The sequence below is a fragment of the Anastrepha obliqua genome, chromosome 5, assembly GCF_027943255.1.
Source record: "Anastrepha obliqua isolate idAnaObli1 chromosome 5, idAnaObli1_1.0, whole genome shotgun sequence".
Classification (NCBI taxonomy): Eukaryota; Metazoa; Arthropoda; class Insecta; order Diptera; family Tephritidae; genus Anastrepha; species Anastrepha obliqua.
In genome coordinates, this window is record NC_072896.1 from 25,620,007 (window position 1) to 25,632,541 (window position 12,535).

Below are 12,535 nucleotides of genomic sequence, written 5' to 3' on the forward strand. Positions count from 1 at the left end.
GAATCAATAATTGTTTGAAGACGCAACAATGGCAACACGACGAACAAAACTCAAATGCTTGCAACAAAAACTTCAAGTTGCCACAAAGTGTAAACGGCAATGATTTTTCTCATAACTCATAAGGCAAACATCCTCGCAAGCTATGTAGCGCCGCCGTCTGACTCATTGTGTGTTTTTGTGTTCACAGCTGCGATTTTCCACTTAATTTATTTAACACAAAAGCCCAAATTACTTTGAAAAGTCAAACATTAAAATGTTATGATAAGATAAAAAATCGGATCTTGAGGCTCGGAAGTAAAGTTTGCCTAAAGGTTTTGGTAGTTAAGCATTTGGGGATAAATACCTGTTCTCTGATACCAAAATGTATAACTCTCAAACCTTCGCAAAGTCTGGCAGAGTTAGAATCCGTAGCTATCCACAACAGTTCATCAGTTATTAGAGAGACAAAGTGGGTTCATGACATTGAGAATTATACGGGGAATTTAAGTACAAACTCGGAATATCAGAATATACCTGCAGGCCAAAGTATATAGAGCCTTCCACGCTCTCGTGAAGAATGGAAACCACCGTAAACTATCCTAATGTTTCAAACGAGGAATTCAAAGTGCTTGAGCATACCTACTTATGTACTACGATGGTGAAAAAAAATTCTACCTTACATCCGTCTGGATTATGGTACCCTACAAAACGTAAAACAAAGTATTTTTTTATAACTGAATTAGTCAAATGAGACAAAACTGGCGGAATTGAAAAAGGCAGTATTTTTGTTTTTTTACAGACAGTAAAAGGACTATGAGGTCAGGGTCGTTGTTAGGACTAAAGGGCGAAGAAGCTGGGTGTCTACTGGACTGTATTCGGTTTAATCTGCTTTAACTTGGAGGGTAAGCTGGGCATATTTGAAGGCAAACCCTACTGAATGATTCTGAAAAAAAAGTTATAATATAATATATAGTTCAGTATTTTTTTTATTGTATGTATTTTTTTGTTTTATTATTTTTTTTATTATTTTTTTTTATTATTTTGTTTTTTTTTTCTTTTTTTTTATTGAATTTTTTTTTCTTGTTTTTTATTATTTTTTTTTTTTCTATTTTTATTGAATTTTTTTTAATTTTTTCTTATTTTTATATAAATTTTTTTTTTCTTTGTTTTATTTATTTTTGTTTTGTTTTTTGATAACTCGGCCTACAAACACTAAAAATGATAATTACGAACTCTAACCACCAGTTCTACACATATTTCTTTGAAAATTTACTATATCCTGCACCTTGAAGGCTTGCGGGAGAGAGCCATACCAACCATACCACTCCTCATTTCATTAATCAATGCTTTGAATTGCTTAATAAGCTTGAATTTATTGCCAATTTACGAATATGTAATATGTAGTATGTTACGAATGCCAAAAACAAAACATTAATTTGTAATTTTTCAATGAATGTTAAAACTCAAGCAGGCAAAGCTAACCGAATTTCCCCTTAAAACTTCTCCTATTTGCCATTATCTGACAGAGAATATCTAGATAGGCAAGCGCTTTTTCTAATTATCTGTCATTTATCTAGTACTAAAAATGGTTGAAGCTCCTTGAAAAAGCAAATCTTTGTTGCTGAATTATCTACGTACACCAGAAACAGAGAACTTTTAAGAACAAACTTGAGCAAAAAGTTCTCTACTTGAATACATCAACGCGTGTTCTGCATTCCCCAAACAGGAATATCCGTATAAAGAGTAATTTTACATTTCCTTACCATTCTCTAATAAAACCAGTGTTACACACCTTTCATGGCGACATCTGTTGGTGAAACGCACATCGCTATTGTCTTCTAACTTCCCTTTCGAAATTCTCGATAATAGTGACTGGGCTAAGGTAGGGAACTTGACTAAGAATGGAGATAAGCAGAGAACGTAAGATGAAAAGGTGAAAAATTGTGGAACGAAAGAAAATCAATCTGAAGCAATGAACGTAAAAAAAGTTGAAAATCAGAGAACGTAAAATAACCAGAAAATCGTAGAACGTAAAAAGGTGTAGGCGCAAAAATGTGTGTTATGAAAAAAACTAATCTGAAATAGAGAACGTAAAAAATCACTGGAGTTCACTTCCGATAAGTTTACATTGCAACAACTATGATATTTAACAGAAGTGAAGTAAAAAAGAGGTTGTCTGTAAAGTCGGTTTACTGACGATAGTTTAACGTGATAACGTCATAAGAAAATACTGATTGAATGGTTGCATTTTTCAAAAGAAAATTTTAATTTTATTTGTTTGATAGATATTTTGTATGGATATAGAGAATGAGTTAACATTAACATAACATAAAATACTTTAACTTAACATAACATAACATAGCATAACATAACATAACATAACATAACATAACATAACATAACATAACATAACATAACATAACATAACATAACATAACATAACATAACATAACATAACATAACGGCAATGAGCAAGGTAACACTAATGAGCAAGGTAACGACACATTTTTTGTGCGTGCAGCCTGTTAAATCGAATTATAAGACGTTATCACGTCAAAAAATATGTTATCAACATTTTTTTTGGACATTCGAAGTAGCAGAAAATTTTAAATAACTAAGATGTTAGCTTCGCTTGAACATCTAAAAATTAATTTGAGACTGTATGTTTTTTCGATGTTTTACCAATCGACATGCCCAAAATTTCATTCTACAATATATTGAATGGGGAGCTCTCTATACGATTTCATATATGTATGTAGATACATACAAATGTATGACCGAAAACTCTGCTAAGGCAGACTCTTTGAAGTGGCACATCAACGTTCCCACGACAGTCGGTTCTAAGTTACCGGAACGACCCAGATTTATATCCAGCCAAGGACTGTCATTTCAGCAGCATTCCCCATATATGTATGTATGCGGAATGTTTATGCTGCCACAACAACAACAACAACTGGCACATTAACACATCTTCATCCTGATGCCGGTAACGCTTGAGACCAATGACCAAGTGCTGCCGCCTGCTTGTCCAAGGTGTTATGTCTCACTGTGCTCATTGAATGGCTTGCAGCCAAGAGGGCAATTCGGTTGTATTAGATCGGCATTTCCCCAATACCAGGCTAGATTCAGAAGTAACGGTGGCCTTACTGCGGACCAGTAAGATCACAAGAAAATATGTAGACCGCTGAGCTTGACTTGTCGAGCAAGGAGTAGTACGAATAAGATGAGCACAACAACAATAACAGCAACAGCACTAATAATAAGTAGGGCAGTAGCAAGAAGCAGGTTAAATACCACCTCGCAAGACTCTAGGAAGCGGAGGCGCGGCTATACGAGGACTACCCTAGCGGGAATGATGGACCCTCTTTCAGCCGAGTAGTTCGTCACAAACCTGCCCTCGATGTTGCCAGACCAACACCAGCTGTGAGCTAATCACCACAGACTCAGCATCCAACTAAGGAAAGTGAGATTACCCTCGAAGACCAGCAACTGCTATCAGCGGTCGGGCTAGCCACCGATCAAGTAGTTCACGTCAAAGATCGTCATCGCCGCGCAACCGGGCAACGGACACACAAAGGGACACAGCTACTGATAGCGGCACGGCGGTCTAGTGATCACTGATCAGACAGATTCAGCTCCCGGCAGCGAGAGCGGGCATCTTAAGTCCGAGGACCACGCGGATAAAAGTTCTATGTAAAAAATGCTGCAAATTTACAAAAATGTCAATGTTTTTAAGGTTCGATGAGTTAAATACTTACATAACATAATCCAGATAATCGCACGATTTTTATTCCAAATTTCCTCGTGCGGCGTTTTTTTATGTTTATATTTTCAAAAATATTTCTCAATTCCAACCTAAATAAAAAAATACTGCATTTTTACAAACAACCTTTCAGTGACCGTCTTTGCATGCGAACTTCGTTCTTATTTTAGGTGTCAGGCAACATTTACTTTCCGCTAAATTACACAACTTTAACCATAAATTACGTAAAAACTCCGGAGGGTGCGGTTTTCAGTTTTAAGATGGGGATGCAACCCTCTATCTCCCCCTAAAACCTTTTTTTTCAAAGCGTGTTACATTATACTAAAGCAAGAATGATAGAAACAAGATTGCGCCCATCAGAGAGTGCGTGACGTCGCATTAGCTAAGTTGTGCAGTGTTGCCAACCATTTGCTCTTCGAAATAAATTGAGTGGTTTTTTATAAACAAAATGCGAAAATTTGTAGTACACATATGATATGAAACTTTCAAGGCAGCCAAAGAAAGAGGGAGAGACCCGAGAAAGAATAACAGAGAGAGAGAGAAAGAATATATATCTAAATAAAAATTCACAACATTTGCAGAGAATACAAATAGACAAAATTTACAAAAAACGGAGAAGTGTCGACGGGTGGAGGTAAACGCCGGGCACAAACCGTAGCAACAACGCGCACTACTCCGAGCGTTTATCACCCGCACAAACGCAGCGATTCCAGGACCGCAGCAACGGCACAAATTACCGCAAGGTAATACCAATAAATCCGATGCCGGAATGGATAGCCTTTTATAGTACGCACAAGCACTAGCCAGGAAACAGAAATAGGCGCCAAAAAGTAGGCACCAAAAAAACACCAGAAAACTTGGGACAAAAAACGCCCCAAACAGTAGGCACCAAGGAAATATAACGCCAAAAAGTAGGCACCAAAAATATATTTCCTACAAGTTTGCACCAACAAACAAGCGCCAAAAAGTAGGCAGTGTTATTTCTCACTAGAAATTAGCAACCACAAGGCAAAATTCAGGAAAAATAGTCTAAAGTGTATTTAAGATATATATAAGGTATAGCTCTCTCTCTCCTTTTCCTCTATGTTATATCATTTTTCTCTCTCGCGGAACGAAAATGCTCAAAACGTTGCATGGTCTTGAAATTTTCCTCTCCATTCTCGCTCGTCCATCGACGCCTAAGAAGTTTCACTCAAAAAAAAACTGTATTATTAAACAAAAGACGGTTAAACAAAGGACTGGAATTTAGAATAACGTCTATTTAGCAATTTTTGGCAAACTATAATGTCTTTATTAATGAAACTTGGTGGAGATGTTAGTGAGGTATTAAGGAACACTCTTTATAACTCCAAATTATTCGGGAAATAATAATTTCGGAATTATTTGCCTTCAAAATGCCCCTGGGAGCTTCACTATAATTTGGCACATTACACAATATATTTTTTAACACTTCACTAAAATTCACCAAATATACACTCACACGCGTGTTTTTACTTATTTTTAACTTATATTCGAATTATTTTTATTAAAATTAAATGCAAATGCATTTGTCCACACAATCACTTTCCAATTTTAAACGCGAATGAGAAGAAGATTGGAATGACAACAGTATGGTGTTGCCGGATGCCTGCAAATGAAAACAAAAATATGCACAAAAATTAAGTTGTTGTTGTTGTTGTTGTTGTTGTAGCAGTATCTTCGCCCTGTCAGTGTAGTGTAATTACCGATCGTCTTCGTTTAGCTCATCTAACGGTAGGCCCAGGAAACTGGCTGTTTCGACGGGTTGAGTCCAGAGATGAGTGGGTTTTTTTTTACAAAAATTAAGTATTTGAGTTTAGTGTTAATGATGGGGATGGGGGTTATTGTGGCTCCTTACTACATACACGCATATGACCTTTTAATTTTGGGTTCAATGGTTTTAACACGGAAAGGAGTTCTACGCAAAAATACTGTGGATTGCGTAGCCGGAGTTGGACTGATGAGGGTTATTTATTTGAAAGGAAACGAATTTTTTAATAAAGACAACTACGACCACCCTGTTTGGTTTGCAGACATGATAATCCAATTTTTGTGGAGAAAATCTGTTTATAAAAGGCATGAGGACTCGTTTGTAAAACTGATCGAAGCAATAAAATACACTTATAAACCGTAATTTTTGGCTTTTAATTAATTTATTATTTTTGGTGATACGCTCAATATCATTGTTTTTAAGTTTCGATGAGTTGTATGTTTTTATTTTCAAAAATATTTCTCAATTTTAAATTACAGTAAAAAGTACTGCAGTTTCACAATGAACCTTCCTCTGAACATCCCTGCATACGAACTTCGTTTTTATTTAAGGTGTATGGCAACACCAAATTTTTGCTAAATTACAGAACTTTAACATTAAATTACTTAAAAACTATAAGCCTCCGGCAGATGCGGTTTTCAGTTTTAAGATGGGGATACACCCCTCTATCCCCCCTTTTAACCTTTTTTCAAAGCGATATACTTCTGCTCAAATATGAACGATCAATAAAACGGTCCGCGGATGGAATATGGCAAAAATCAATTTTTTGTTTTTTGGTAGGACTGTTATAAGCTTACATGGCAAATTTCAGCGTGATATGTCACATAGTTTGTTTTCTGTGCTACTGTAAACAAGTCAAGCTCGAGTGTGTTCTTCGAATTTAACGATGGAAATTCAAAGAATTTGTTTGAAATTTTGTTATTCCAACAAAATTTCGGCTTCAGACGCCTTAAAAATTTTGCAAACAACCTATGGGGACTCTGCTCTATCGCGTGCACGTGTTTTCCAGTGGTACAAATCGTTCAAAGAGGGCCGTACATCGGTTGAAAACTTGCCTCATGAACGTCGTCCAACAACATCAGTAAACGACGAAAACATCGGAAAAGTAAAGGAAATTGTGCTTGAAAATCGCACAAATCGCAAAATCGGTTAACGCTGAATATTATTTAGACGTTTTAAAGCGTTTGCGCGAGAACATTCGTCTTAAAAGGAAGGAATTGTGGGACAACAAGTCATGGTTCTTGCATCACGATAATGCACCAGCTCACACATCACGTCTTGTTCGCAGTTATTTGAACAAAAATAATGTTAATATCGTTCCGCAAGCACCGTATTCGCCTGATATGGCTCCATGTGACTTTTTCCTGTTTCCCAAGCTCAAGTTGCCGCTCTGTGGAAAACATTTTGAGACAATTGAAGTCATAAAAGAGAATTCGAAGAAGAAACTGAAATCCATACCGAAATCGGCCTTCCAGAAATGCTATGATGATTGGAAAAAACGTTGGTATATGTGTATCACCTCCAATGGTGATTACCTTGAAGATATTACATCTTTTTCTTTCAGCTCTTCTTAGCAGTGAAAACCTTTTTACAGATTTAAAAAAGAGCTTCAATTTACTGAATGCGTTTCTTCCGATCCTCAATCCTTGGTAGGCCATAGGGCATCAAGAGGTGCATTCCTAGTAGAAATAAGCAACAAAATACCAGAAACTACTGAAGAAACTATAACGATATTTTTACAAAAAGTGGCATAACTACAAATATAGCAAAAAAGGCGCCCTTAACAGAAGAGTTTCTCTTAACAAAAAACTCATAAATTAAATTGTACATAAACATAACACATTTATTTAAAAAACCGCACATTTTAAAGACAATTTGTCACGCATGCAAAGTTCTTTAAGTAATTCCATAAACATTTGGTATTTTCTTTTCTTTAAATGGGCATTTTAGTGCGTTTTTATATCCAAAGCTTGGCAACACTGCAGTAGCGAGAGATAGATTTGACTGTTAAGCTAAATACACACCAGGCAACCGTTGAAGCAACGGTTGCAGCAACGTGTTGCCTTTGTTTAAGAAACACGTTGCGACCGTTGCTTCAATCTCAGTATTGTATATAACTGTGGTGCAGGAAAGGTACAAGCGGAAGATACGTAAAATTAAATTTTTTAAATGATCGACGAAATACGAAAAATTACTTCTCTTATTATAATTGACGAACTTTTGTACGAAAATGAGGAAGAAGAGATGCAACAAAAGAAGAGGAAAAAAATCTGGTCCAAAAATTGGCGTTTAAAAAATCGAATTTTCGAACGAGAGGCTGCTGAAAGAACTGAAGGAAAATGAGCCAGCGGACTATAAAAATTACATGAGAATGGACGAAGCCCTGTTTAGAAAATTGTTGGACTTCGTAAAGGCCAAAATAACGAAACAAGATACCATAATGAGAGGCAATACCAGCAGAAATTAGACTGGCAATAACTTTGCGGTATCTTGCAACAGGAAACGCTTTTGCGGACTTGAAATTTTTACCAATTTTATTGTATTCATTTTTTAATTGTTCGTATGCTTTTTTTCTAAAATTTTTATTTTTATATTTTTCACTACTTTTATCCCACAGCTCTCTCAAATGTTTATATTCGTTGATAAAATTAACATAATTTTCATTATTTTCAGTTGCCATTTTTTCCTCTTTCACTTTATTTTACTCCGCACGAACCTTCTTCTTTGCTTGTGTTCAACGAACTGAACGAGTAAAAGCAGTAAACAATGATACACACGAAGCAAAATCAAATTTATTTGATATTTCAGGCAACGGTTGCAGCAACACGAAAATCAATTGGCAACACAGCTACACACGAGACAACGGTTGCTTCAACATGGCCGAGTTGCTGCAACGGTTGCCTGGTGTGTATTTAGCTTTAGAGAGAAGAAGAACAACAATAACCGCAATCGCGGGTAATGCGGCCAGATGCGAAAAAAAGTAAAGCTAAATAAAACTGAGTGAATTATTGAACTAATTTTTTAAAAATGTATATTTTATAAAATTATAAACATTACATTTTAATTAGAACAGACTAGAAAATTGTCACGAAGAAAAAACTAAAACTCTGAGACTAAATCACAAAAAAAGTGCTAAATCAAGTTACGAAAATGGTAATCTTGCCATACTGGTGCTAAAACGACGTAACTCATTGTCAAATTTTGCTGAGAGCAAAGTAACGGTACCACGATATGGCTCCTGGTGACGCTCAAGCATGCATGTCCTACAGCTTATAAATATGTGTGCGTGTCGGGTGCATGACGCTGATATCCAAGGTGGATTTATTAAGGTAACAGCATTCACCCAGCTGAATTTTTCGCCGTAGGTATGGCTTACGTCAAAATGATATGCTTTGTTTGTATGTATTGGTATGTTTACATTCGTATGTTTACATTTGATTACTGATTTTGACGTGATGCTTGGACCAAACCAAGGTGGATTTAATAAGGTGACAGCATTCACCCAGCTGAATTTTTCGCCGTAGGTATGGCTTACGTCAAAATGATATGCTTTGTTTGAATGTATTGGTATGTTTACATTCGTATGTTTACATTTGCTTGCTGATTTTGACATGATGCTTGCACCAAACGCAACAACAAATACATGTAGGGTTTTACTTATATGTGTTTGCTGTCACCTGTAATAAATTCGCCTTGGACCAAACGCAACAAAAAATACAATAACATCTCATTCTTTCCATCATGGATACGCTTTGGATGATAGATTGCAAGGTTTGGCCAGGCGAAACAAAATTGTGAGAGTAACTTAGACTACGACGTCCATCAACGGGGATTTGGCAGCAATTCGCATTTCAATCGCATTTCACACGCATTCTTACCCTCATCCAATAAGTCATTGCTCGGGTCGCAGGTAGTTCAGACGGTAACGAAGTAATTTGAGTTGGTGGCTACGTTGATTTTTTTCCTTATTCACTAGCACAAATCAGTTTTGACGTAAACAAACTGTCGTCACATCAAGTGACATCATAAAATCAGCTGACTTCTTGAAATCCCTGAGAGCTGGTTAACGGTCTAATGTAAGCCACTCCTTATGAATTCTTGTCATCATATTGTACACTATCAACCTTGATCACAACCACGAAACTCGGTCACACAGAATTTTATAGTCGGCTTTGGAGTTTGTATTATTTTATTACAAAATTATAATTATGCTCTCTTGAGTGTGAGAGTGATTGAATAAAATGTCTCGAAATCGATAGAATTTAGATAATTTTAGAAGGAATTTATTTCATGATATATCATGCGTACCTATATAATTAAGATAAATGTTGTCTTCTGGATAATAATTGAAAAAAAAAAAAAAACCAAACAATTGACTATGTCTAATTATTAAAACTAACAGTTTAACGTACTGCCTACGTTTCTATAATTAAATGCGATTCACGTCCACGCCAACACTCCTCACTCTATATACCATTACGATCTTCTGGTCGCGTCTCACTATAAAATCCCAGATTCATGGTTGGCACCAGCTGGCTGTAGAACGACATGTCAGCGGCTGATGGTCGATGTTGTGACACTGACATATCTTTTGGCAACGGCACCGGCGGAGGTGGCGGGCAAACGCCAGACGCATTTGTGACTAAATTGATAGCGCCAGCAGTATTGGGGCCACCTGCCAGGCCGAGAATATTACTTGCGGGCGCCCCCCCTATGCCCGATGTGGCACTGATGGCCGCTTGTGTAGCCAAAACCGCATTCTGCTGCAGTTCATGCATTTTCATGTGTCTCTCATATTCATCGCGCTTTGAGAATTGTATGCGACAGACATCACATGGATATTGAGGCGCGTGGAATTCCAATTCATGGCGTGCGAGTTTCTCGCGCCTATTGAAACCGATGCCGCATTGCTTGCACGTAAAGAGGGTGTCCAAATGTAGTGCCTGATGCCGCTGTAAGTCACGTTCACGTGTGAATGACTTTTGGCAAATCGTGCAGGTGAAATTGCGCGGATGCGATGGCTTATGCGGCGGTGGCTTAGGCATCACCGGACGTTGTTGTAACTGCGCTGCTAGTATGCTATGCTGGCGATATTGATCTTGTGGCGAGGACATATTTGCATGCGGTGGCTGTGTTGATTCGGGTTCACCGTACGGATTAAGAGCAACAACTATATTTTCTGTTTGACCAATTACACCACCACCACCCTCTTCACTTTTATTATTACCACTCGGTGGTGTACTATTACTTTGATTGAGTAGAAATTCGGAGTCACGACGTAGGTGCGTTCGCTCGTGCAGGTGTAGTTTGTCTTTACGTGCAAATGTGCTGGGACAACGACTACACTGGAATGGCTTTGAATTGGTGTGTGAACGTATGTGACGCATTAATTCGGACGCACTTGAGAACGAACGCGGGCAGCGCGTACAAACGTGTGGCTTTACACTGCTATGAATGCGTATATGTTTGGTTAAGTTGGTATTGCGTGAGAAGCTCTTTGCGCATACTGGACATGAGAATGGGCGTACACCTGTGTGTACGATTGTGTGCTTCTTCAAATCCGAACGCCGACAAAAGCCCTTTTTGCAGAACGCACACACATATGGTCTTTCTGGATCGTGTAATTCTTTGATGTGATAAATCAAATTTTGCCGACTCGATGTTCGTTGTGAACAGAAGCTGCACACGTAAGGCGCCGCACTATCGTGTTGTGATTCATGTTCTTGGCATTCAGATTGCGTTGTAAATGCCATGTCGCAATACTGACAAAGGTAGGTATTCTTAATCACTATTTCACCAGTAACAAACGAGTCGCCGCTACCTGGCATTGGTGTGCCGGAGGGTGTTGTTTCCGGAACAGGCAGCGAAGTATCGAACTTTTGCGTTTCTCCCGTTGTTATTGGTATGGATGCCGTTAGCGCATCGGTAAACTCATTTGTTTGTTGCTGTGATAACTTTGATCCTGCATTTGGTGTAGTTTGCATTGTGTGTGTGGCTGACGTCAGTTGCTCCTCGGTTTCTGAATCTGATTCCATTGAAAACTCGTCTTCCGAACTTTCATAATCTTGATTAGGATCCACTTCAGTGATTATGCAGTCAACTTCAGGCTCAAATTCTCCTGGATTACCGTTCAAACCCGCACGTTGATCGTCACTATCTACTATTTTTTTGTTATGCTCCAGCCAACGCTGCAACTCAGTCTCGCATCTCTGCACATTTTCACGAAAATTGGTGAACGCCTCGATCATTGCAAAACAACGCTGGCAGATACAACTCGGTAAGGACGCTGAATGCTGAAACTGTAACGTTTAATTATGTATATTAATATAGCGCCAATAAAACGATGCAAAAACCTTTTACGTACCTTCACACCCAACAAGTCAAATAGCCGTTCCACCATTGGCATTTTTTTTGCTGCTCCCTCGGGCAAAGGCGCGTTTTCTGCAGCTGGCTCCAATTCTTCCTCAAAGATATTCACAATCGTTTTATCGTGACGCAAACAAAGGCGGCAGAGTCCAGTGGCGCTGTTCATGGCTGAAGCCTCTGCTGGCGCAACTACCGTCTCGAGATCAACCATTGCTATTATGGATACGACAAACTCGTTTGGCGAACAGTTGTTTTTTTTTTCTTTATTACACAATTTTTCGAAATGTTGCTTTGTTCCGAACGGAAGTCATAAGCTTCTAAGATGGATTTTGTGCAGTAAAGTTATGAGATATAAATTAATTATGCGACGCTCAAAATACGGCAAAATTACGCGAAAACCAATACAACAGGGTTGCTTAGCGCAAGGTAGGGTTGCATTCAAATTGCGCCAAGTGTTCTTATGCCACGTTTACGTCTGACTAATTTCATAACTTATCAAGGGCAATACCTGCTGGTGTTGGTGTGATGTAGTGAGTGGCTATTAATTCTTTAATGGTGTTTAAGCACTGATTTGTATAAAACTAAGTTTTATAAATTAATTTGTAAATATCAAAAATTTTAATTTAGTAAAAAAAAAG

At 37.8% G+C, this 12,535-nt stretch overlaps 1 protein-coding gene across 1 annotated transcript; it reads right to left on the reverse strand.

The window, feature by feature from the left end:
- Positions 1–9,771: 9,771 nt before the first annotated feature.
- On the reverse strand, positions 9,772–12,312 carry LOC129248425 (endothelial zinc finger protein induced by tumor necrosis factor alpha). Its single transcript, XM_054887967.1, has 2 exons — positions 11,896–12,312; positions 9,772–11,830 (listed from the first exon to the last, which is right to left on the reverse strand). The coding sequence occupies exons 1-2, from the start codon at positions 12,106–12,108 to the stop codon at positions 9,998–10,000; spliced, it is 2,046 nt and encodes a 681-aa protein (XP_054743942.1). The 5' UTR covers positions 12,109–12,312; the 3' UTR covers positions 9,772–9,997.
- Positions 12,313–12,535: the final 223 nt, after the last annotated feature.

What these genes read in the sequence shown, in the direction of transcription:
- LOC129248425 (XM_054887967.1), bottom strand. Translation starts at nt 12,108, where the DNA reads ATGGTTGATCTCGAGACGGTAGTTGCGCCAGCAGAGGCTTCAGCCATG. An exon ending in TTGACTTGTTGGGTGTGAAG is followed by an intron (nt 11,831 to 11,895) that starts GTACGTAAAAGG and finishes TAAACGTTACAG; the next exon opens with TTTCAGCATTCAGCGTCCTT.